Source organism: Simochromis diagramma, unplaced genomic scaffold, assembly GCF_900408965.1.
Source record: "Simochromis diagramma unplaced genomic scaffold, fSimDia1.1 OVJJ01000302.1, whole genome shotgun sequence".
NCBI classification, from domain to species: domain Eukaryota; kingdom Metazoa; phylum Chordata; class Actinopteri; order Cichliformes; family Cichlidae; genus Simochromis; species Simochromis diagramma.
The window spans coordinates 14,397,283-14,424,972 of record NW_024386792.1 but is presented as its reverse complement, the minus strand read 5'-3'; the positions used below and the strand labels follow the sequence as shown (position 1 = coordinate 14,424,972).

The 27,690-nt window shown below is 41.6% G+C and overlaps 1 protein-coding gene across 2 annotated transcripts in view; it reads right to left on the bottom strand.

The window, feature by feature from the left end:
* The window catches only part of pkn1a (protein kinase N1a), a 63,763-nt gene that overhangs the window by 28,719 nt on the left and 7,354 nt on the right, over positions 1-27,690 (bottom strand). Inside the window, exon 1 of one of the 2 annotated variants that reach the window (XM_040024722.1) lies at positions 10,142-10,531. The exons of the other annotated variant lie outside the window; for it this stretch is intronic. Coding sequence (XP_039880656.1) covers positions 10,142-10,159 — 18 coding nt within the window. The 5' untranslated portion in view covers positions 10,160-10,531. Of the gene's footprint in view, positions 1-10,141; positions 10,532-27,690 lie in introns of those variants that run through there. 2 annotated transcript variants of the gene reach the window in all.

Below are 27,690 nucleotides of genomic sequence, written 5' to 3'. Positions count from 1 at the left end.
ACCCAGCTACATTTCCGAAAGAATGCAAAAGCATTGACATATATTTTTCCTTCCTACAATAGCCCAACGGGCAGGGCAGAGATAGATTTTGGTAACCCGACTGGAAAAATCGCTAGCCCCGGGACATCGGGCTAGCGATTTTGCAAGCCCTGTGTTACAGGCATGGCCCTTTAAGGATGAAGCCTGATGGGAAATGTATTCGGGATGTGTGTAGCGGGACTGCCTGGTGTGTGTGTGAAGAGAGAGAGCGGAGAAGGGGAAAAAGTAACGGTTAGCTACAGAAGAGACGAAAAGAAAATAAATAAAAGGAATATAATAACTCCCTCGACAGCCAGAGTTGTGTCGGCGATGCTCGCTGTGAGTAAACTGTTTCAGCCCACTGTACGCGGTGTTCGTGCCTTAGAGAAGAAATAAAGTTCGGTGAAGCAGTTTCCTACGCCTCCTTCGATCTTTTTGCTAGCGGAGTTGACCTGTATAGTAAGCTGTTGCCGGCTACGAGTCAGTTACGGAACCTTCAAGTAACTGCCAGAGGTTTCCTTACTACGGTTCGGGGCCGCGGATCTGGCGCGGTAACACCTGTATCTGATTGAGGAATCACTCATCTTTGGAAAAGAGAGTTTATTACAGAGAAATGGCTCTTTCCAAAATAAAAGCTATACTATACGCTTCTTCTGGGCTATATTCTCAGCAGGATATTGTAGCGGGTCAGGGCTGTTTGGGGTTCTGTTTGTACAGTTATGTTTTGTTTATGTTGCCATAGTGACGGGTGACGCCCTCTCGCTGCGACGGTGTGTCCTTCCGGGGTCAGAGGGCGCCCTGTGTGTTGTTGTTGTTGTTGCTGTGCGGTTGCCGCGCTGAGCAGTTAGCTAGCGGCAGTGTTCTTCTGCAGATGTCAATAAACGGCTGTGCTCCCTGGCTAGCTCACGGGAAGCAAGACCAAACGACACCTCCGTCTCCTCGTTGTCTGAGCTCGCCACATTGGTGTCAGAAGTGGGATGATGGTGGCACCCCATGTTCTGACCCGAGTGACTTTCCCCCCGCCGGTTGTGACCGGCCGGTGCGCCAAAAGAAGGCAGCTGGACATTTGCAGGACTTTGTGTGGGGTAATGGGGTCGTCGGGGACGACTGACCCCTTAGGTGGGGGCTATGTAGCGGGTCAGGGCTGTTCAGGGTTCTGTTTGTACAGTTATGTTTTGTTTATGTTGCCATAGTGACGGGTGACGCCTTCTCGCTGCGACGGTGTGTCCTTCCGGGGTCAGAGGGCGCTCTGTGTGTTGTTGTTGCTGTGCGGTTGCCGCACTGAGCAGTTAGCTAGCAGCAGTGTTCTTCTGCAGATGTCAATAAACGGCTGTGCTAGCTCACGGGAAGCAAGACCAAACGATACCTCCGTCTCCTCGTTGTCTGAGCTCGCCACAATATTAAACATATCAGGTCCCCATAAGGAGAATCATGTGCTAACGGCTGTCTAAATGACTCGGGTAAAGTTTGTAGCATGCTTGTTGTTTTTGTCTGCTTCCACTTGTCTTTGCACTAGGATGATGTCGGTGTAAATGTGCAGTCATATTCGTTGTGTTCCCACTAGTGCTGTCAGCGTTAATCTCGTTGAAATGACGTTAACGCCACAACATGGCAAATCTCCGTTAACGAGCTATCCTGCGTGGGGCTAGACGGCCAACACGTTAACGAGCTAACTGTGCTAACACACTAGCTCCCACCCATGTAATTGAGCATTGCGTGGCACATCCAACATACTGTTTTACTTTAGTCCATGACGCGCTTACCTTCAGGGTCATATGTCACATGAAAACCAAAATAATTCCAAACGCCAGATCTGAATGAGGGTGGGAGAGGTTCAATTTGCCATGTTGCAAGGGGAACTTAACTTCTGTCTCGCTAGCTTGCCCTGCGCTCTTCCTTCTGACTATGCTGTCTGTGTGGAGCGCTCAGTGGATCTGCGCTCGACAGTGCAGCCTAGGCGGAGTAGTCGAACGCAGATTCACTGAGCGCTCCACACAGACAGCATCGTCAGAAGGAAAGTTGATAAAATAAATTACAAATGTTGTATTGTTCGATACATATGCGTACCGAACCGAAAGCACTGTATCGAACGGTTCAATATCGATACGAATATCGTTGCACCCCTAATATATACACGTAATCCACACCTGCAGCTGTAAAAACAAACAAACGAACAAAAAACAGACTAAACGTTTGCTTTATTTCCAGCAGACGATCTGCTGTTGCTAAAAAAAGGCTGAAGTGTTTGAGTAATCGTGCATTGCTGTGTTTGTGCTGCTCCTCACTATCAAGTGATTATCAGTGAGATGGTGAAGTGATTGTGTAACTGAGCGAGAGGGAGGCTGTTTAAGTTCTCCTACTTTGCATATACTCTCCTGTTATCCACAATGTTGGGCAGAGATGCCAATAAAATGGAGTCATGTTACAAATAAAGCTTGATTCACTGCGCTGCCTTTGATGTGTACCTCCTTAAAAATGCGGCTACATAACAAGGCAGCAGAGACAAGTGTTGGACTGCAAGACATCTGGTGGCTGCTTTGGTTTTCTTGAACAAGTTTCTGATCCGAGCAGAGATTGTTCAGTGACGAAGAGAATTTTAAGAAATTAGAACGACCACTATCTTCTCATTTTCAGTAACACAAAACTAGGAGAGCAGCAACCTTTAGTTTCCTCGCACTGTGCGCTTAGTTTTAAGGCACACTGTTTAAATACAATTGTCATTATGTTAAAGTAGAAGCTCTAAAGCTCAAATTTCCTCTTTTTGATGTAAACTGTATCTGGTCTATAAGTTTGGTTGTAGTTTCTCCAAAGGTTACATTAGACTGTATCTTAGCTCAATGCTTTTGTGACGCGCTGAATTCTTTAATGTTGTGTAACTATGGTCATACTTTTTCTGTCTTTTCTTTCACATTAAAGGGACTCATAGCAATAACTATTTTCTGGACTGTATATTGTCACAAAAACTGCAATAAATCCTATTGTTTTGCAATCTTAAGATAATTTGCACTATGAAATATGAAATTAAATTCAAAATTTTTATTTATGGTATTATGTTATCTTCATTTCACTTGGGTCTCTACTTCTGTGTGTGTTTAAGAAGGTGATGTTTGGATGGTAGCGTTCACAGGAGTTGTTTTGGACCTGCTTCGCAGCACCAGACTCCGCAAAGGAAGTAAACGGAGAGAAGCGACTAGGCTGGGGTGATGTGATGTTGTCAGTAAAAACTTGAGCTGCTAAATTTTAAACCGTTTTGAGGCGAACGACTGACTTTTGTCCGTAACAGGGAGGAGAGAGAGTTGCAATACTAACAGAAAATAAATGTATGGATGACTTTTTCCAGATGTGAACAGTAAAGTGCCGGTTTTACTCTCAAATTGGTTCTTATTTTTAAGAAATAAATATTCAGTCTTAAAACAATCAACCCTCAGACCAGCAGGCTTCAGGATGTGCCACTTGTTACCTTCCAGCACAACATCTGCTAAAGACATGTCAGCAGCATTCAGATGTCTGAATAATGCGATCTGACACACATATGTAGGCAGCACAAAGAGGAAGCACCAAGTGAGTCATAATGGTCAAGGTGAAACTGACGCTGTTCTCACCCGACACCTTTTCAAGGCGTTGAGCTCAGAAGTCAAAGTAAAGAAGCCGATACAGTTCAAAAAACAACGTCCATCTGTTTCCATCTGTTGACCCCCGTGTAGCAGTGCAAAGACGGCGACAGCTAAGGGACATGAATGACTCACCTCGTGCAGCTTGTTAGTGAACTAGCCCAGGGAGGAACATTCAGCTGCAGTGTCCAGGGAAGCAATGACGGACTAATTCAATAGATAACGGCACCAAGCGAGGTTAATTCAATCAGACTGTGTGAGCAGCACAGAGGAGCCTAGGGCTGGACGGAGATGGACGAGGCAGGATCGGGGTAGAGTGCAGGGTTTTTTTTGGTGTGTGCATGTACTCCACTGTGAGTACAATAGCTGGAGTTTTCCAACTGAGTGATAACGACCACTCAGTTCAGAGATAGTGTCCACACAGAGGTCAGGAAAGACATGGCTCTGAGAGTCTTTCTATTCTATTCTTATGCAGACTTTAGGTGTCTGTTAATATTCTGGACAAATGGTAACCCTGCAACATGGAAATTTTGACGCTTCAAAGAAGTCTTCGCTGTGTTAAGTTGTCATGAGGAAGAGCCTTGCCCATTTTCTCCAACACGCATATTTTCTCCAGTGTGATACAATGGCTGGAGTTTTCCAAGTGAGCGATAATGACCAGTCAGTTCAGAGAGAGTGTCCACACAGAGGTCAGGGAAAGGCGGTGCCGGGCAAAAATAGGAGGACAGATATTCACTTTGAATGCACAGACACAGACACTCAAAACAAGCAAAAAAAAAAACCAAACCCCACCACGTCAGGTTCCAGTGAAACATGACCACATGTCTCCTGGGGAGCAAGGCCACACAGCTCAGCCCAGTTCAGGCTGACAACGTGATGTTATTGTAGAGGGTGGGATCGGTGTACTCTGGTGGTCATAGCGCACCCTTTTCAGAGTGGCCTGGCAAACATGATGAGAAGTGAGAATGCCATTTTTAAAAAAGAAAAAAAAATGACTGGACGCCTGTTCTGTCGTGATAGAGGAAGGACAGATGGGCTAATAATAGAGGAGGAAGAAGAGAGAAGAGGAAGAAGAACGATACGCTTCAGGAAGCATTTCATAAAGAAATAAAAAAAATATAAGTATAGCACCAGTGGTTCAGTCTCTACACTCAACAAGGAAACGCATAACTATTTTAATCAACAGATGATGACTATTTATAAGGGCCAAAAGAGCAGCATTTCACGAGTCATGTATGTTAACTTATTACTCTTAGCTTTGTTAAAGGGAAAACCCACGTGGCGACCTTTAGGACTGAAAACTGAACCCTGTGTAGTTCCTCTAATGCCACACGAGGCGGACTCCTGCTGAAGTGCCCAACTTTACTTTACTTTACAGTTTATTTATTTCTATCCCCCCCCCCTCCTTTTGTGACAACTGCAAAGGAAGAGAACCAGCCCTTTAAACGGTCTCAAAGCTCACAGTCATGTATTATTAGTGCCTTGGCTACTTATACTGACAGGCGGGTGCCCACTGGTGGCTGTAGCTGTCTGCTTGGCCTCACCTCCACTGATATGACAATAAACCTGTGCAGTTCCATTGCAATAATGTGATAAATAATTGATTGAGTATTGTTGCGTAAACTCCTTCTATTCATGTGCTCTCATTAGCAGGTGTCTATGCCTGTGTTAATGCACCAATACTGTGTTTCAATTCATCTTTCTGAATGAACATAACTTAGCCTCTCATGCAGTTATAGTCTGAGAGCTAAGGTGCAAGTGTAAAAAACGATGATGATCAAAAGCTAAAAACAAGAAGCTACATCCATGTAAATATTGTATACACAGTCTAAGAAGAAGAATGGCCTCAGTCTTTCTCTTAGTTTATGTGGTACTTGTTTAGCATTAGCTACATTTGGATCTCTGTGCACATGGGAGCCACAAGTGAAGTTAGAATGAATGTGTGTATGGATAAGTCTTGGAAAAAAATATTAGTAATTAGTCATTTTGCTTTGACAAAAGCCTCTCTTAGCAGCAAATTTATTTACTTCTGTTAGTCTGTTAGTCCTGGTTTCCTGAAAACATACATGGCGTAACAGAATGTGATACACAAATCTAAGAGTAGTTACTGAGGAGCAAAGCAGATATTGCCTGATGGTTTATTAAGACCAGACTGGTATTGAGTGAGCAGCTCAGTGACGGGTTCACCATTAATAAGGAAAAAGTGACATGAGTCTCTTCCTGTTAAAGGGAGTTCTTTATTCCCACCGTTGCCGAGTGCTATTTTTTTCACTGAGACATTGTTGCACCAGGATCCCATACAACGGGTGATTGTTATTCTTTTACACCACAAAGTTTTAACTGTTGAAGAAGCAGATGTTGAGGAGTCTGTGCAAACTTCCTAGGCAATTCAGCCAAATAAAAGAAAGCTAAAATAAATCCAAATAAATGCATCTTCAAAGCACGCAACCACCTCTTCTTTCCTTTACTGTTCAGTCAGGAAAGTGTAGGGATTAACCATTTAGGTAAAGATGTGGTGATCAAAACTTAAAGAACCAAAACAGAAAGAAATATAAGCCTAATCATAGTCCTTGTTTCTGCTGACACGCACTTTCATTTATGCAAACGTTTTTCACTAACAGCTGAAACCAAGAACGCAGTGGTGAGCAACAGAAGCAAAAAGGAATTCCTCATGTGATCAATAACCACGATAATGTTTGGGAACTGCACATGCTGCATGGCTAGAAAGGGGAAGGCAGAAGTCATATCTGTAAGTGTTTACTGTTTCCTCCACATCAGTCACAAAACAGATGGTGCACCTTCATGGTGTGTGGTTAGTAACCCTGCATCACTGCACTCTCTGTTTTGGAGGGTTTTATAACCCAGCAGTTAATGTGGCCGACCCTTGAAGTAAACATTTAAAAGGAGTGAAAGTGAGTAAGGAGAGGGTGTAGAGAGTGGATTGTATTTGTGCCTAAGACTAGCAGCTCTGTGATGTTTATATTTCTTTAGATTTTTAATATTATCCTTTTAATCTATGCTAATTAAAGTCATGATAATGCAAATGCCATTAGCAGGATCCATGTTTTGTGAACAATGACTGAACAAAACAGCACACATATCTATCATCTGAACCAAACTGCTGGAACTGAAGCAGCAAAGTAAAATTGCTGCTACCATGACTAACAGTCCATGTACTCCAGGATGAGGGTGATGAAGAGATCATGTTTCTGTAACACACACACATACACACAAACAACAATGGCAGAACCATGATTCAGCACGGGGTTCCTCTAATGGATTTACAGTAACTTGTATGTCATTTCCTGCAGACCTCTTCCACTCGCATATGGGTCATTTCGAACTATTATACTAAAAAGATGAAACTCAGGATCTCAGGAAACACCATTTCCTATTCTTGTCATGCTGATGGACTGCAAGGCACAGAGGCAAGGACAGGGAGTGGGACTAATAAGCAGAGAGTGGTATGATGCCCAGAAACGGGGAGCACACAAGAAGAAAGATGGAAATAAAAAAAACAAAACAGTTGAAGGGAAACGGTGGTTTGCATAGCCAGTTTTGACCTTAGATCAAAAGTCATTAACATGCAAATTTTAGTAAGAAGTGCATCAACGATATTCAAATGGCTCGATCAGGTCAAAGAAAATACAGACTGGTGAGAGTAGCAGCCAAAATGTGGAGTCACGCTAAAGAAAAGGAGAGAGAAGTGGTTAGCGATGGGCCAAGAGGGGCAGAGAGACAGACGGAGCAAACAAAGAGAGAGTGGCGAGGGGACAGGAAGAGAGGGAGGAGAGAGAGACCGCCGAGGCGGCTGAGAGAGCCACGGGGTTGACGCGGGCAGGACGGGGGGCAGAGAACGGCAATGAATCAGCAACCGCACACTGCAACTACAATGTGCAAGAACTGGGCCAGTCAAGTATTCACCACAGTAGCTCGTAGACAGCAAAGCAAAGTGGCTGCTGGCTCAGGTCTTTATATATCTGGAGCAATGGCAAGGTTGTTTTTTTTGCTCCATCTTTCTAGCGTTTATATTACAGTATTAATAAATGCCTCTGACACAAAAACCACCAATAAAGGGCTAACTGGAAATGATAAAAGTGATATTTCCATTTACAACAATGGAAAAATGCCCATTATAGCATTCCAAAGAGCTAGCATGACTTTTAAATAACTTTTTTATGTTTGGACTCCAAACCCGAAAGATTCCTCCTCCTTGCATGTTTGCAAGCTGGAACCACTAAATGTTTTTTATGCTACAGAACTGATTGAAATGATTAGCATAGAGGTTTTTTGTTTCAGCTCCATTACATATACATCTTATTTAGGAGGAGGAGCTTAAATAAAATAGGACTAAAAAAAATGCTATAGGAGAACATAATGACTATAATTGGGACGGCGTGGCCTGACCCACAACTTATAAATGCTCATGTAAAAGCATAATCATGAGAATGAGGGCAAAGATGGGAAGTCCCGGTTGTTATATTCACAACTTCCAGGCCTTCCAGTACAATCCCCCCTTTCATCTTCATCATCTCCAACCTTTCTGGCCAAGTTTTCAGGCTCTAATTTGTTTTGTGCCACATCGTTTAGTGTCATCGCCTCCACCTTAAAAAGGAAATTCATACTAAAAAAAAATCAATGATCTTTAAGGCAAAAAACACGTATTTCAATTTAAGAATCTCACTTTGTTGTCTTGTGTCAGCTCAAATGGAAAGCCATCACTGAATCTGAAGGCCATTGTTCTCACGTCCTACTGGCCACTTCAATTTTGCACTGGTGGAGGAAACTGAACTCTGTCAGCTGCAGCCAGTTTTCCCCAAAATGACTGCACACTCGTTCACTTTACAGCTAACTTGTAAAGTCTTATAACAAAAAACAAAAAAACTTGACTACATCAGCGCTAGAAACATGTTGAAAGCCATTAGCCACAAATGGAGAAAACCTGGAACAGTGGTGAACCGTCCCAGGAGGGGCCAGACCACGGAAATGACTCCATCGACAAGTGATGCAGGACGTCACAAAAGAACCAGGAACAACATCTAAAGAACTCCAGGCCTCACTTGTCTCAGTTAAGGTCAGAGTTCATGATTCACCAATAAGAATAATAAGAAAATTAAAAAAAAAAAAAAGGCATCCATGGAAGATCCAATGAGAAAACCACTGCTGACTAAAAAGGACACAAGGGATCATTGCAAATTTTGCCAAAGAAATAGGGGAAAAAACCCATCTTAATAATTCCCAAGTGTTTTAGTCCTGTTACATGTGGTATAAAACTAACACAGCATTTCATAAAAAGAACACGAGAACAGTCAAACACAGTGATGGTAATGTGATCCTCTGGGGCTTCTTTGCTGCTTCAGGACGACTTATTGTAATTGATGGAACAATCAATTTCAGTCTCTACCAGAAAAGGTTTGACCATCAGTTCATGACCCTGAAGCTCAAGCTCACTCGGGCTATGAAGCAGAACAATTATCCAAAACATACCAGCAGCTCCAAAAACAAAAAGAGAGAAGCTGAGAAGGTTTTGGAGTGGGTTAGTCAAAGTCCAGATGATTTGGCATGACCTTAAACGGACCGTTCAAGCTTGAAAACCTTCCAATGAGGCTAAATTTGAACAATTCTGCAAAGAAGAATGGGCCAAAATTCCTGCATAGCATTTTGAAAGAAGCATTGCCAGTTACCACAAACACCTGATTGCAGATCTTGTGACCAAAGATGGCACAACCAGTTATTACGTTTAGGGAGGGCAATTACTTTTTCATTTAGGGCCAGGTAGGTTTGGATAGCTTTTTCAGCTTAATAAATGAAAACAACATTATCTTTGACATGTGTAAGACTGAAATCCAGAAAGGGGCAACATTTTTTTCCAGAGCATTGTTTGTGGAGAATCTTCAGCTGGGATACTTCGCTCAAGCAACTGAGAAAAGTGGCAGCCATTGTATTTAAACCATGATCTGATTCCTACGGTAATTAGTAAACCCATCTAAAATAATACACTCATGGCTTCTTTCCATTAGAGACGGATTATTCTGTATCTCTCTTTAAGAAAACTCTTGATGACTGAAAATAAAGCCTCAACAGCGAGATAACCATTCAGAGCAGACTTACTATGAACTAGAACATTATGAGATTATTACGCATCCTCCTGTAGACTCTGCATCAACCATGTTTCAATCAAAAATGCTTGTTAATGTGTTGGACAAATACTACTCTACCTACAATCCTAAATTAAAAGAGTAACGTCTCCAATTGGCCCCAGAGAGATTTTAACTCTTATCTCTTGTGTCTATGGGCATGAAGACACATTATGTGTTTCTAGACATATTAGAACAACTGTGTCCAGAAACACATAAAACAGAACATTTATCAAGACACACAAGTTAAAATGAGGCTGACCTTTTCTAAAATGTGCTCTGTCCAAACCTGAAATTTGTTGGCTTACACTCAAAACAACAGGTGCTAATGTTTTCATATACACTCAATGCTGGACATGCAAAGTCAAGTCTTACCCATATCCAGGTATCCATTTTCCTTCCATCCACCTCTTTATCTGCAATGTTTACTTGGTTTTACTTTCTTCAGCTGCTTACTCAAAACCTCTGCTGGAACAAACAGACTCAGAGCAGACAGAGCTGACCAGTTTCAGAGCAAAAGGAAACCTTCAGGTATTTGCAGTAGTGAAACGTACAGGTCAAACGGTGGCTCCCAGTTTCAAATCTTTCCTTATGTCTTTTCCTCATTTCCCTGACACGTCAGTAAGCTGCTTTGTTATGCAAAATTTTGGGTGGAGTCCTGGATTCTCACCTGGATTACTGCTGATATCCTACAGCAGACACAAACAAAGCCACTACCACAGATACATTACACGTTACGTGTCCAACAGCAGGTGCAAAACATCCAAGAAAAAAAAAAAGGATTCGTAACCCCCCCCCCCTTTAGACCCCCATTCTTTTGCTTTCATTTATAACTTTCACACATGCAAAAACTGAACATCTTATACAAAGTAAACACAAAATTATTTTGTTTTCAGTTGAACGTTCAAGAGAGCCCCACAACGGCAGTGAGTAATCAGATTAAATAAACACCTTGCACAATATGCACAGCACACTGTTACTAGTTATTAATGACCTTATATTGGTTATTATTGACATGACACTGGTTATTATTGAACTTATACAGGTTATTAATGAAGTGTGAGATATATACTGCAAGGGAAATTTTAAATGGTAAAGGGCCTGTATTTGTATAGCGCTTTACTTAGTCCCCAAAGTGCTGTACACTACATTCGGTCATCCACCCATTCACACACACATTCACACACTGGTGATGGCAAGCTACACTGTAGCCACAGCTGCCCTGGGGCACTGACAGAGGTGAAGCTGCCGGACACTGGCGCCACCGGGACCTCTGACGACCACCAGTAGGCAAGGACACAACGATCGAGACTTTCGGAGCCGGGGCTCGAACCGGTAACCTTCCGATTACAAGACGAACTGCCAACTCTTGAGCCACGATCGCCCCATTAAAAGTGAAACTAACTTAACATCGATCCATCAGAGACTCAACTGTGATTTCCTGATGGAAAAGCTAAAACTTTGAAGAAAGCTGACATCCTTACAACAAACATAACTTCTTTACTTGTGATCATTGTGATTCAAATGCAGATAGCAGTTATAAAACAATAACACTGATCCTATGATCTGATAATGTATCACGTCAAAGAATAGTCGATAGTTGAAAATGATTAGAATTACTAGGATCTTCTTTGAGTCGGTGATGGAAAATACATTTATTAGTCTTTTGATGACTCAAAAATGGATGTATCCTTCGAGACACTGTTTCTCGTCATTTTCTAATAATTTACAGGCAAACTGAAAGAAGTGCAGCCCAACGAAAACCAGATCTTTGCAGCGAGAGAAGCAACAGGTAAAAATGAATGTTAATGAAAAATGGCTGAAAGCCACGGAGCCACAAATGTTTAGAGACAAAGGTTAAAGACGAATCAATCATAAAAAGACTTCAGTAAACAGAGCTGGACGTTTACATGACAAATATCGCCAGGTGGGAATGTAAACACAGACCTTTTCCCTCCTTGAACTTGCTTCCATAATCACAAAACCATTCCAGGAACCGAGAAGGAGAGAAAAGGAGGCGAAGGCAAGAAAGAAGCAGCTATTCAGATGGTTAGTCTTTAGAGGATAGCTGCTGCATTAATCCCCTTCATCAGCTGGGGGGCTGGGAGACCCTCAGCACAGCAGGTCTCCTGTCAATCACCTTCTGCTCCAGAGGTGCTTATTGAGCAGACCACACCTGTCAATCACTGTCCAATCCCCGCTGAGTCAGTGAAGAAGGTCGGCAGCTGTCTAGCGACAATACATGAGTAGAATAGCTGACCTTACAACATGCCAACATGACTGACTGAGCACAGAGGGGCTTTACCTGAAATGTTCAGCTTCTCATAAAACCAGATTGTGCTCATAGACCTGTCTGTGTGCAAGGAAGGGGAGTAGGAGAAAGAAAGACCCATTTTAAAAGTTATACATAGTACATGTGAACTCTTTTACATGAAACTATGTAAGCACCAGAAAACCCACGGAGCGAGGAAAATCGCTCTCTCAGTCAGAGAAATACCGCTACCTGAGTGGGCGTGCAGAGTTTTTAAATTACAACAAGCAAAAGAACAGAAGGTAATTCACATGAGAGTGAGAGGGAATGTCAACTACAGCGTTTAAATAAAGAGCTCCCTGATGGTGTCTTCAGGCCAAATGAAAAGTGAAGTTGACATGAACGGAGCTAAATCCATACAAATATTTCAACTTTGGTGAAAAATGTATGCGTCCAAAGTCTACGATTGTTGAGATTCTCCCACATGTTTATTCTAGTTATTTTTGTAATAATTACAATGGAGAACACGGTTAGTGCTGCTGACGGTGGGCAGCTCTGTTTGACTTCACTTTTCCATAGAAACAAAACAAAACAGGGAAGGGGTTTGGGGAAAAGTTAGTGAAATCGCAGAACTTCCTGGAAAGTTCTGAAAAAAAATCTAATGTTACTTAAATCCAATCGGTTGCACTTTGGAAGGAAGTACAGTCATTGGAAACATAGAGTCATGTGACAATTTAACCTTTACTTAACTAGGAAGTCATCTGAGGTTTAACATCTATTTTTAAGTGACAGGCACACATGTGCATAAGCACACATTAGAATGACACAACTTTAAAAAACAAAACACATAAAACAAAATAAAGTCAAAATTATACAAACGAAGTATACCCTTACTGCTTAGGACATATGAGGGCAAGTAACAGCCAGGTGCTGCTAATCAAATGCAACTGATTAACTGATCATCAGCAAGTGTGACCAGCTCTGATGGTGGTGGTCTGTGTTAACCCAATCTCACATTCATCCAAGTAGTGAACATCCCAGTTCATTATTATTAGAAAAAGACTGAAAACGTTTGACATTTCCGGAAGGATAAAGCTGTTTCTCTCTAAAAAGAACATTGCAGCACAGCTTAGGGTTGCGATATTACATGTGAACAAATCAAAAGACAGAAGAAACCGACCATGAACTCCTCTCTGTACCAAAGTATTCTAGACTTAAATGTGAGGTCATGCGTCTGTCAGCTGAAGCTTCCCTAAAATTGGGTCGCACAACAAATCTACAACAGACTGGCTGAAAAAGAAAAGAATGAAGATGCTACAATGACCCAAGTCTAGACCTCAACTCTACTGACCGCAAACCACAATAAACACAAACAAGATTGTAAGAGTGGGAAAAAAATCCCCCCCAGTGATGTTAGAGACTCAGAAAGTCACACATAAAACAATTACTTCAAGTTATTGACGCTAAATGTGGTTCCAGGAGCTACTGAATCATGGGATGTACTTAGTAGGACTGTGGGGTGGACAAACAGACCAACCTTCCACTTTCAGTTGTACAAATATTAACTGTGACGCCATCAGTGGACAAAAAGGTAAACAGTACGCTCATGTGTAGGTTTAATAAGACGATGAATTTAAAGCTCATGTCAGACTGACCTGTATCATGTCTGAGCTCAACTCTGTAGTTACGATTGCAGGACAAAGTAAAAAGCAGACAAAAGCGTATTTACATATTTATAAACCAAGAACTGAAACTACCAAGTCCTCCCAGCCGTGCATCACCCAGTGCAGCCTGCTGAAGCACTAATGCAGGTCAACAGCAGCAAGATCAAATCTTGTGGACTTCTTAATGTACTTTTTCAGTTTCAGTGGTTGAGAGACAGAAAAAAAAATGTAACGCAGATGCTGCTGATAACACTAAACATTCGTCACAGAGTAATAAAGTGGTAGCACATATCTGAAAGTGTGTGTGTGTGTGTGTGTAGGCAGCTCTAGTAGAGATGTCTGGGTAATTTCTTTGACAGGTCTGGGGTATTGTCTGAGATGAGCTTCAAGGAAAAACAGCACTGCAGAGCTGCACAAACTAAACTGATATCATTGCACTTCATGTGTCTTTCAGCGTGTGTGTGTGTGTGTGTGTGTTAATTCTGAAGTGAAGGGACTGAAATGGTTCTGCAGGCCTGACTTGCTATGTAGCACTGATGTGTTGCCAGTTTAGTTTTGTCACGCATAAAAAGCATGAAAAACAGCAGAGAAGAAGCATTCCCGGATGTGTTGACTACACGGGGATTTGAGGCCAAAGGTTACATGCAAACTTCCACCTGAAGTCAAAACAATGTATGCTTCACTTTGCTTATGAGCAGCACGCCAAAGGAAATGTGTCCAGCAGACTGCAAGTGTGTATGTGTGAGTCAAAGAAAACATCTGGAGGCATTTCTGAGATGCCTGAGTGATGACAACCTGGCAGGAAAGAAGGGGAGGAGAGAGGAAAGGATGAAAGGAAAGGTAGCGGACGAGTCGAGAAGCAGCAGAGTGATAAATCTACCACGCTATAACTTGTTTAACTTCAGTTCCTCTGAACCTAATCAGTCTTCATTTGTCATTTTTTATGTCAGATAGCAGCACATGGACCACACAGAAAATCTTTTAAATTAGAGGTGCTGTCAAAAACTGAACTGTGAGGACTGTATCAGACAGTAGCTGCAGATACTGATCAGTACTGGAAGAATAAAAGCAGGACCAGTGTCTAATATTCTTTTACCATCATGATAGGTTTATTTGCCATTTAACAGCACAGAGATTGATTTAGTTATAGGGGTATCCTATTAATATTTAAAGACATATTCTTACTTCACTGGTTTTTAGATAGCACTTCTTTACAGAGGAGTCAAAGCACTTCTACATTCTTCCAGTTTAACTGAGTTGATCTACTTAAAAAACAGTGAAGTGAACTAACTAACCATCCATGCATCCTTCTCCCCACCCACACCTTCCAGGTCCTCCTGAGGCATTCCCAGGCCAGATGGGATGCACAGTCTCTCCAGCAGATTCTGGGTCTAACCCCGGGCGTGCACTGAAAACCTCCAAAGGGAGGTGCCTGTGACACGTCCTAACCAGATGCCCAAACCACTTCAACTGGCTCGTTCCTACATGCAGGAGCAGCGGTTCTCCGGGTGTCCGTGCGCCATCTCTAATGCTATAGTAAAGCCCAGCAACTCTACAGAGGAAACTCACTTTGGCTGTTTGTATTCGCAGCCTTACTGTTTTGGACATTCCAGACATTCCAGAGTGGCTGTAAACTGCTCCAGTTCCATTTATTTCAAAGTACAATATTTTTTTATTCACATAACTGGTGTTGACAGAATATTAGCAGAAGCTAATCTTCTCTAGAGTTCAGACAAAATGACAAATAAACAAAGCTTTATTCAGGCTTTATTTAAGCCTGAATAAATGCAGGACTATTCTTCTAGTTTGTGGTTTGGACTGCTGCTTCACAGCTAAAAGGTCATGCATGTATTGAAGATTAGGCTTAAAACTTTCCTTACAGGGTGTAAGGCTCTCCTGTGTGGCGTTTGTATGTTCTCCTTGTGCTTGTGCTGTAATCTATAGTGATAGTAAGGAGGAGGTGGAAGAGAGGCTGGAGATAGAGAGGTGGTGGTGTACTACTGTTTGAAGATAAAAAACACAGGAGGCCGAGCTGAAGATGTTCCGATTTTTACTAGGAATGGCAGAAAGGATGAGATTAGACATGACTAAATAATTGGGACAGCTCAGGCTGAGATGGTTTGGACACTGAACAGAGGAGGGACAAAGGATGTTGACTACTGATGGCAGGCAGGGGGAAAAGAGGAAGACCACACAGGAGGCTCATGGATGTAGTGAAGGAGGTCATGAAGAGGGTTAGTGTGACAAAGGAGGATGCTAGAGATGGGGTGAGATGGAGGCAGATGCTCTGCTGTGACAAACCCTGAAGGGAGCAGCCAGTCCTTTTTGGTTGATACTTAACACAACACGGCAGAAAATTTAATTTCAGTATATAGTGAACTCTATGAGCTTCCCATTTTGTTCCAGTCTCCCTTGGTGACACTTCTTTTCATCTAATTTTCTGAAAGCAGAGGGAAGGATGAGACTGGAGGGGGAAAAGAAAAAAGACAGAGACCACCCTTCCCCACGAGACAGACAAAAAGGCCAAAAAAGCCTCCAAGCAGAGAGAGAGAGAGAGAGAGAGACAGACTGAAGGAGGTGGACAGCAAGAGAGTAAGAGACAGAAGGAAAGGGAGGAGAGGGGAAGAGAGATGGTCAGCCAAAAAGTGATAAAGAAGCAGGTGGAGGAGCAAGGGAGGATGGTTGGCCCTCAGAGCCAGAGGCGAATAATAGATAAAAGAGCATGTGAGAGCATGCTGGGAGGCCAGACTGGCTGCCAAATGCACAGACATCAGACACATGAGGGGAAGGAGGAGGATGAGAGCCTGTGTTCATGGGTGGAGAAGAGTTCATTGAGAGCACTTTGGGCAGAGTACAGCAGTCTGATATATAGCGTGCAGGGCTGAACATTAAATCATCCTCCCAAAGATCAAAAACAATCAGTGAGGGAGGCGCTGTAGTTTTTTTTTTAAATATTCTACATGTTTTAAACCATTTCTGAAATCTAAATAATCTCCCTGGTGTATTTCAAGTGAGGGTCTTTTTAAAGAAACATTTCTTATTTGGGCCTCCAGGCATCCTGCAGTCCAAAGGCAAATAACACTGTATGTGATGGGAAGCAGGAGGGAGCGTCATAGCCAGAGATGGAAACAGCGAGGGAGGGAAGACTTGCTGCGAGTAAAGACAAGAACAAGAGGGAGACCGGGGTTCACAGCTCTGTCAAACAACAGTATGCAGCCAGCATTTAAATTTCGCTAGATGTGAAGCTTGAGGTCAGTGTTGCACACTGAAATAAAGCCACTGAAGGAGTTAATACATGAATAAATCAGAAAACTGCAACTCCAGTGTCAGACTAGCTTGTGAGACTTGTGTGTGTGTATTTAAATGGAAGACGAAAATGGCAGATTGTGAACAAAAGTGTTAAAGAAGTTGAAATTGGCCGTTTGTTGCTGAAGAGAGAGGAACAGGAAACACTTTTAAAAAGAGTAACTCTGATTTGAAAGAAGCTAGCCCCGTGACAGACTGGTGACCTGCCCACTGTGCACCCCACCTCTCGTCATGTGGTAGCTGGGATAGGCTCCGTCGCCCCCTCAACCCTAAATTGGATAAGCAGAAGTAAATTGATGGATGGAAAAAGAAACTAAATGTATCTCATTGACTGTTTTCTTTTACCCGCCAGGCAAGATGCAGCTACAATGAAAGACTGTCCAGACCTTTGGATGTAAAATGTGAGAACTTAATAATTTAATTTTTATCCTGACATTTCTTCAGAGTCATTGAATTAATTCTTGATTGATGGACAAAAAGAGGTTACAGTGAACTTAACTTTGAACACCAATACCCATTCACTCAGTCCAGGTGACTGTACATTATAAGGTGGTAAACGGTACGGGATTAAAGATGATGGCAGAGTCTTTACTGTCAAATGTACTGAAAGTTACATTAAACAAATTTAACCTCCTAGGACCTGGCGTCCAAATATATATATGGATATATATATTCCATGTTGTTTTTACATTCATCGGGTGCAAAGAGAAATTAAAAATGCATGCCATGGAAGAGTTCGGGTCATTTTTATTATTACGTTGTGAGCAGTCCAATGGTACAGACGTAGAGGCGAAGCATCATACCTTCAAAGGGGGGGATTTTTAATCTATTGCTTCCTGTGGGGACAGTTCGTTCCTTCTAGTGTCACACGATGCCTTTTCTATAATGTAACAGCTTCCTGAGTCTGGAGCAGAGTTTTTAAAGGTTGGCATTTTTCATTAGTTTTCATTTTTGTTTTGTTTCCAGTTTCCCAGAATGAGTTACAGTTTCACTTTAGTGTTTTAATTAGTTTCAGTCTTAGTTTGAGTTTAATTTATGTTAATGTGGTTGGTATTTGTCTTTGACAAGATTTAAGAATTTCAGAACAGGTATTTCCAAACCACTGAAATGAAATGCCCCCAAGGACATAAAGTTTGGCATTCATTATTGTGACTGCAGAGTGTTGTTCAGTTACAAAGAGTCTGCTAATTTCAAGTTCGATTCAATTCAGTATACATTTTATATAGCACCAAATCACAAAAACAGTCGCCTCAAGACGCTTTATATTGTCAAGTAAAACCACAAAATAATATAGTGAAAACTCCAACAATCAGATGACCCCCCTATGAACAAGCATCTGGCGACAGTGGGAAGGAAAAACTCCCTTTTAACCGGAAGAAACCTTCAGCAGAACCAGACTCAGGGAGGGGCGGCCATCTGCTGTGGCCAGTTGGGGGTGTGGAGAGGACAACAGGACAAAGACATGCTGTGGAACAGAACCAGAGATTAATAATAAATAATGATTAAATGCAGAGTGGTGTATAAACACATAGGGAGTGAAAAAAGCGATCGAAGAAGAAACACTCATCATGGGAAGTCCCCAGGAGCCCAGACTGATTGCAGCATAACTAAGGGAGGATTCAGGAGCAACGTGCTCTAATGGGATGATATGGTACAATGAGGTCTTTAAGATTTTGCCTAATTATCCAAGACTTTGTATGTGAGGAGAAGGATTTTAAATTGGAAGGCTGGATTGAACAGGGAGCCAATAAAGAGAAGCTAATATGGGACAAATAAGCTGTCTCTTTACCACATTAGTTCATGATGTTAGCACCCTAATCTTCAGTTATTAGCACAGTTATTATGCAGCTCTGAAGCCCATATGGAAAAGATATATATAAATCTTATAAAGTTTGTATCTGTCTTGTGTGAAACTTGTATGAAAAGCATACAAGAGTGAAAACAGATATAAGATCCCTTGAAAAATGATATAATGAAACTTGTATGTTTTGGATACTTACTAAAACAATATATGAAAGTAATGAGAAAGTGGCCACTTTCATGAGTAAATCATATAAGTTTTTACTATTTCTTTTCCATATGGGGAGTATAGAACATCTGGACCAACAGAAAAGTTGTTTTCATCAAAAAACAAACATGCTGATCTCCTTTGTCTTCTATTCAATCTGTTGTTTTTCACCAGTTTATACGATCAATACCATTAAACAATTTGTCACAGTGCCTGTGTTGTGGTCCAGTGAACTGTTCCAATAAAATCTAACCAACGGCAGTCACAGATGTCAGACAAACTAGCTCGAGAGTAAATATTCATTTTTCTGTTGCAGTGACTTTTAGCTCTTTAGAAAACATGTCAGGTTTGCTCTTTAAGCACAGCATGACTAAGAGTTGACCACGAGCAAGCCACACCTGCACGTTACAATATGTGTGATTGCCACAGTGTGCGCGCGTGTGTGAAAAAGCCACGTGAACTGACTGTGTGAGCAATGTGGGTAGAAAGTACGTCACATTTGTGTTTTAAAGCACCCGAGGGAGACTGAGGGTGCGTGGCTGGTGAAAAGAGAAAAACAGAGTTGAAATGCATGTTAACATGCCCCAAGAGCACCCTGGGGATTCATTGTGAGTGTGTCTGTGTGCGCGCGCGTGTGTGTGTGTCACAACATTTACGGTTATGACAGTTGGGCTCAGGTGTGGCAGCAGGAGCAGAGACCAGTGCAGCAGGTCTCTGGGTTTATGTTTAAACAGCCTGCAGAGACAAGTTCAGCTCACCAACAGCGGTTGTGTGGTCACAGTTGGAGAGACATAACTCATATACATACACATTTGTGGTAAATCAAACTAATGTCCCTAATTTTCAGCTACATATATCAAGAATAACTGAAAATGTGACAAATGTGAATCTAAAAACATCTCTACTCTCAGGTAACTAAATACCTGCAGATGGCAGGAGAAATACGCTGCGACTGAACAAATGAACTCTTCTATTTATTTAGTTTTTAAAAATCGGTCAACTTTAGCAGGCAATTTAATCAAACATCTGCCACGCAGGTTGTGGTTGTGCAAGAGCATTTTAGGGGTTCATATGAAGATTATCCCCTTACATCATTTCAGTTTAATCTGTAAAAAATCTAATTTTTAATATTGTTGAAAGCAGCCAGCTTTGCTCAGCCTTACAGACCTTCAGACAACAACTTCTCCTGCATCTAAATAAAACAAAAAGAGCCAACTTTTGAAATAAGTTGATATTATCGAGGCAGCAGATCAGTTCTGTGGAAGGTGGGTGAGTTACTATACCTCATAAAAGTGGAAGACTTTGTGTAACTGAATCTAAAGCAGAGAAAGGTTAAGGTTCATGTTTTGGTGGGTTTGTATCAGGTTATATAAAGTATTCGGGGGGGGGGATAATGATTGTGTAACCACTGTTTAATCAAGTGTGAAGGCTAAAAGCATCTCAGTCCCATCTCTAATTACGTAGCCAAATATAATTCTAGAGACTACGCTTAGTTAATTGTCCTCTAAGAGGTCACTCTCATTAAAGCGTCCAGAAAAGGTGGTGACGTGTAAACAGACTTGTGAGAAGAGTGCTCGGTCCCTCATTAAGTGCAACACTGAGTAACGTATGCCTAATCCTCAAATTCTCTGCATCCAACATTTTTACATGGGTACAAAACAGTGTGCAGAGGTTAGAATTTACTTTTTTTAAAACAGATTTCCTTCTTCCTACACACCTGTCGTTCATTCAGGTGTGCAGAGATCTTGAACCACTTACTTTGATGTAAGTTCATTTAGAAGGAAGCATCAGTGCAGAAACTGCTGTATTATCCTTATTAACTGATGAAAGTTTTCCTGATCGATTCTTTATAAATAAAAGTTTAAAATACTCACCAAAATACAGATTTTCTGAAGATATAATAAACAGAAAAGTAGGTAAAGCTTAGAGCTTGCTTGAGAGGGTGGATTTAAGAGAAGTTTTTTGTTTTTCTGTTTTGTTTTTTTTAAATAACATCACTGTTTGTTTCCAAAAGTTGATTCTGTTCATCTGGACGTAGCGTTTTGTGGGAGAAACGTTTCGTCACTCATCCTTCTTCAGTCTCAGCTGACTGCAGGTTTCCCCCAATCTTATAAACAGTACATTTGCATAATGACTGAAACCAGCCCACTGAGGAACGATGGGCTGGGAGGTCAGTTTCTTAATCTTAATTATGCAAATTCTCATGACCATTGATCAGCAACCACTGACCAAAACCCACTGATCAATGGCCATGAGTACCATTCACAGAGAGTTGGGGATTGGCTGCAATCACAGCATTGTAAGATGGCAAAAGATGTACCCTTAGGCCCCCTCCTCGATTCAGAGATGGTCTTTCCCTTTTCACGTAAATGGCCTCCTTGACTCCGCGCTCAAACCAGCGTTCCTCCCTGTCCAGGATGTGTACATCCTCATCCTTGAAAGAGTGTCCACTGGCCTGTAGGTGTAAATAGACTGCAGAGTCCTGGCCTGACGAGGCAGCTCTTCTGGGTTGTGCCATCCGCTTCACCAGAGATTGTTTGGTTTCCCCGATGTATAAATCCTGGCAATCCTCCTGGCACTTAACAGCGTACACTGTGTTACTCTGTTTGTGTCGGGGGACCCGATCCTTGGGGTGGACCAATTTTTGGCGCAGCATGTTTTGGGGTTTAAAAGCCACAGAGACCCCTTTTTTTTTTTTTTTTTTTAAATGCGTCTCAACTGCTCCGATACTCCTGACACATACGGGATCACTACAGGTTTTCGCTTAGGCAGCGTTCACTGTTTGTTGGATATCACGAAAAGTTTGCCATAATCCTGGATGATCCTGCTTTTTGGCATCTTAGAAACACAGCTGTGGCCAAGCAAGAGCTAGAGAAGCTTACTCATGCCTTTATTTCATGCATTGCTCTTTTTCTTTTAGACTGTTTAGTTTAGTTCAGAATGCTGCGACTCAAATTTTAACAAAAACAGGAAGACAGAGGATATCAGCTCCCTGTACTGGCCTCCAGTAAAATACGGAATTCAAAGTATTGCTCACTGTTTATATTAGTAATTAAATGGCTTGGGTCCTACGTAAGACTTGTTTAATGAAGCTAAACAGGGTCATTTATCTGCACATAACTGGAACCAAGTACCCACTGAGGTCAGATCATCTCCAACCTCAGCCATTTTTTTTATTAAAAAGAGGCTAAAATAAAGATTATTCACTGCTGCTTTGAATGAATCAGGTAGCTGTATCATGGTTGTTAATATTATTTCTGTCTATTATTTTTTAGTTTGGAGTTGATCCTGTAAAGTACATTAAGGGATTGTAGTGTTTGAAAGGTGCTACTTAAGTAAACTTGCCTTGCCTAAACAAGTCATTGAGTCTTTCAGCAGCGTATTTCACTTCATTGTCCTCAACGTAATGATTATAAAAGGCTATCTGTGTATTGTTGTATTGAAGGACATGTTCAGACTGAAAGTCCTGCACACCAACCACCTCCTTTTTCCCCTTTTAATTTCTCTCTTTAGTAAGGCACACTCATCATATCCTCTCCCATAATAAGGGCACTGATGCAAATACCTTTTGCATCTTGATTTGATTTAATTCAAAGTGATTTAACTGCAGCTCCACCCAGTTATCCAACCATCCATTGAACTGAGGCCCCGAGCTGGTGAAACTCCCAGTAGGCCAAATGTTATCAGTGCAACTTGATCTCCAGCCCTTTGTAATGAGAGGGATTGTTTGTGGGGAGACTTTAATAACTCCCGCAACCTATTTATATCTTGTAAGTCACACACTGCGTATGACGCACTATAAAAGCACACAGGCACACCCACGACATGTGCCACAAACTTTGATAAAGACCATCTCGTAACTGTCTGCCAACAGTCACATTAAAGCAAAGAAAGAACATACTTTAAGTACCTTTTCATACAGTGGGTTATCTATTAACTCTAGATTTGACAGCAAACAAGTTTGCACACTGAGATAATGCAGCGAACCAACAACAGTCTGGTGATATGTTCACAGACCGAGAGTGTGTATGACACCAACAGGATGGTGTTATAACGTAGCAAGAATTATTTTAGTAAATTACCCATGTCTACATATGTTTAGTCTACTTGGCTTTAAGCTGATTAAGAGCAACAAGATGTCTTGAAACTAAAAGCTTTCCTTCTAATTATCCCTAGCGGAGGACAGCTCTTTAGAGCCAACAAGCCACACGGGTAAACATGGGGGAAGAAAGCTGGAGGAGCAGCTGGTACACAGCAAGGAGGAGGAGGAGGGATGAGACAGCAGGAGGAGTAAATGATAACACAAGACCAACGTGGCGCTCGCTTTACTTTCGCAAATGTTGCTGATCCAGTACCATTTGTGATGAACGTTTGTTCATGCGGCGGTGCAGAGGTCGGAACATGTTTCCTTAGAAATGTGGAGAGCACCATTAACACAGCACTGCAAATACTACACTCACAGGACGAGGTACTATGTCTGAAAATCCTTCAACGATGTTCACAGAGGAGGGGACCGACGTAGCTCTTAAATAAATACGTTTTAAGGAAGTCTGACGAGCAAAATTGTCTAGTTGGTCCCGTTTAAGAGAGTTAAACCATCATAACCAGCTCTCTCAGTAGCAACTGACTCCAAGATTAGCATCAGATTATTCAGCCAATGAGGGGAATTGTTTGACAGACATCTGTATACATTTTTATACAGATATTTGGTGTAGTATAAACACAACTGTCAGAAAGATTACTTAAAAAAAAAATCAGTTTTCCGTATAATGTCATTAAGAGTCAAACACAAAGCAAAAACAAAACGAGTCACTTGTAGCGATGAGCGTGCTTCACGGTGCATAACAGATTTGAGTTTAAGCTGACTGTTCAGCTGACTAGGCCACAAATTTACTATCTTTGTTTGCTTTCACAGCTCTCGTAGAGATGTTTTTGTGCTAAGGGGGCTTTTCAGTGAGAACACTCCAAAAGCTCTCTGTACACTCGCTTCTTAGCCTAAAAGATTACCTATCAGTTAACCACTGGCTGGTGAACACATACAGACAGATACTGTATTCCTCAGGAGTCAGAGAAGAAAAGCAGAGCTAAAAGAGTGAATACTGGATTTACACTTGCCCCTAAATGGGTTTAGTTATGTTTCTAAAATGAATGTAGAGCTGAATACACAGTATTGTGCAAAAGTCTTGAGTCACCCTTTATTTCTTTATATTTTTCATCCAAGGAGCTGGACATTCTTGGAATTTTTAACTGGTCTTGAGCAACAATTCTCCAGGTTTTCTGAAAATCTTTTCTTTGGACATCGGCTGCTTTTTCACAGATTTCCAGTCCAGCCCTTTTATTCCTCAGAGGAATGTGTTTTGGTTTCTTATTCCACCTAATGCTGACCTATGAATCATTCAAGAATAAAAAGGCACCCAATTCAAGGGATTAACCAGTGTTATGTGTACACATAACAGACAGCTTTGCAAAAACACATGTTTAAGCAGTATTTTTAAGCACCTACTAGCATCCAGTCACAAAAACACATCGTTCCCCAAAATTAATAAAATGACAGGCATAAAACAGTATTTTTGTGTCAACAAGGTGATTTCCAAAGCGCCGTTAACTAAAACCACAGAAGCACAAAAAACTGTAAACTAGGTCCAAATAAATGTTTATAGATTAACAGTATCTGAAAGTCATGTCCTTGAGAAACAGCAACGACCTGACACAGGACCAGAGATCTGATCCTTCAGCTGACCATCCTTCCACCTCAATAGTGAAAGGGTGGCTGTCAAAATGCCTTTCTTGAGGAAGAGAGAAAGAAAACTGAGGGATGCCAAATTACACAAGAACTTCAGTCTTAACGAGAGCCATCTGTAGAACACAGAGGAGGTTAAGACTGCATTTCAGCCAGTGGTGCTGGAGATCTTATCAAAGTTGATGGAATTATAAACACAGAAATCTACCATCAGATTTTGCAATACCATCTGTAAAGCATCTGATTGGTAACAGCTTCATTTTTCAGCATGACAATGATCGCAATTACACTGCCAATCCAGTAAATACTATCAGTAGGGATGGGAATTGATAAGATTTTCGCGATTCCATTTTCGATTCTGTTTAACAATTCGATTCTTTATCGATTCTTGTTTTTTAAAAAAGGAGCACACAGGTCGATTAGCTTAGAACTTTGTTTTATATCTTCTCTTTGAACAAGACAGAAATTTAGGAGTAACATGGCCTTACAAACCCAACAGTGAGATCTTAAGAGATCCACAGCCTACGGCTCTTTGATGGGGTGTCACGGGGTCCCCAGAATAAAAAACATTGTAAATGTAATATATTAATAAAATAAATATTCTTCTGTAGCAATAACAAAGTATAACATAAATTATTCTGTAGCAATTGCACAAGAATAGTAACTTAGTAACTTTGCAAAAAAGGCAAACAATTCCAATTAATTGAAACAGTGGGAACCGATTCTCTACAAGAACCGGTTTTTGATTCCCATCCCTAACTATCAGTCATGGATTGGCCTCCCCAGAGCCCGAACTTCAATATTATTGAAGTAATGTGGGGTCATCTTAACAGAAAACAGAATAAAAGAAGAGCTTTGGATGTCCTTCAAGAAACCTGGAGAACTATTCCTAAAGACTACTAAGAGAAATTACAGGGAAGTTTGCTGTGCTTAAGAATAAAGGTGGCAACACCAAATATTGACTTTCAAGCTCACATTCTGAGCTGCTGCTCATTTCCACCATTTCCTCACAACACGTTCACCATCTTGCCGTCACTTTTTGTCATTTTAATGACCAATCATTGCACACTCACACACACCAAAAAAGTAGAGACCATAACACCCACAAAATTAAAAGAAAATTCTTGAACCCACAGTCTGACTTCTGGAAACTCCAGCATCAGCCCGTTATCTGTTTCTACAGCGTCACCTCATCCCCACAGACCGTCCCCCCACACCCTTTCTTTTGTCCTAAACCACACGTTTATGTCAAATCACGGCAGATCTGCAGTGTTGGAGACACAAAGCAATCAAGTACACACAAACAATACAAAATTGTTTCTGGTAACAGTATTTCCACTTTAGTGCTATATAGCATTTCTGTATTTGCTGGTGTTTTCTTCTCTTTTTGGCAACGTCTCTAAAAGCTGTACATCCTTCTATGCAAAATCTGTGATGGTATTTTCTTACTTTGCTTGCTTTTTTGTCCATTTTATAGTATTTTCTTGACCCGCGGTGTACTGAACTCTCAGCACCACTTTCCAAATGTGTCCAGTCGACCAGATTTCAACCTGGCAGTGAGGCTGGCTTAAACAGGAAAAAATGATCAGCATATAAGAGCAATTTTGTGACTACTTGCTCAATAAACCCACATTTGTGCCAGAAATTCTGTTTAAAAAAGGTCAGATAAAATAATAACTCAAGAAGCCATCTTTTTGTTTAATAGGAAGCAAATCCCCCGGCTGCCCCATGAGGCTCACTCATACAGCACACAGCGAAGCATGCCCAGCTTATTCCATTAACTGATGGTGTATTGCTTTGTTCATGGACTGTTTACCAGCTGCCCCCCCGCTGTGAGGAAAATCACCAGGATTAAATTTCATATTGTGTACAGGAGGATGAGAGCATCGCTTGCTTAAGGATGGCAGCATGAGAGACAATCAGGGTTTGTGCAGGCCTGCACTTTGTTCATCAACATTCATGCCTAATGCTTACTATACAATGCATAAAACACTCCATTTCCTGATTATTTCTCCTCAGAACCAATCAAAACTCTAAAACTGCATCAGCTTAAATCTCCAAATATCTTGTCCTATTAGAGGAAGAGCGCATTTCCCTGAAACACTCTCCCTCCAGCAACACCAGAGATTACAGCATAATACTCTCTGTTGATTTATTTTTCCTAAAAACAAAGGTCTCTGACCTTTAGACGCAAGCTCAGCGTTGGGTTTTAAATGCACCACAGTTTAAGGCAGACGAAATTATTTGGTTTATTTGCTATTCGAGTTCTTTCAGAAGGATTGTAACCTACACTTTAAAGCACAAATCCTTAGGCTAACATCACAGCAGCCATGCATTCAGTTGTCCGTCCCAATTCCCTGATTGTTTCAGCAAAGACTGAGTTTGTTCTAAATATATAAAGTGTCCTCTGGTAGGTTCAGAGACAGTTAACGTAACTGAGTGGCTGTTTAAACTGCACGGCAGGACTGACCGATGAGGCTGGGATCGATGTATGTGTCCCGAGGGGCCCTGGGCACTGCCATAATGAGGAAGGGGTCAGGGGTCGAGGTATGTCAAGTGCAAGGTTGCTGGTTTTGACAAGCCAGGCCGGGACCCAAATGAGCACGAAAGTGAGGAACTACTGCCATCGTATAATGAAACTTCAAAGACTCGACATTAAAAAAAGAGGTGGTATCCAACTTTAACGGATGCAGATGTGAGGGCAGAACTTCGGCATCTGTGGCCTGGCCTCATGCGATGAAAAACAGCCACAGGCAGTGAAATGTCTGTTTCATTTATGTTTTAACTGAGTGACCCGCCCTGAGCCACTCACTCCTGATCACTCCAGCCCTCCCAGTTCTCACCCAGAAAGCTGGCGGAGGTTAACTGGCCAGGGGTGATAGGTGATGTCACAACAGTGTGTGAGCTCAGCCTCGCTGGCCTGTGTGCGAGCGTCTGGGGAGAAGGAGGGGTCCA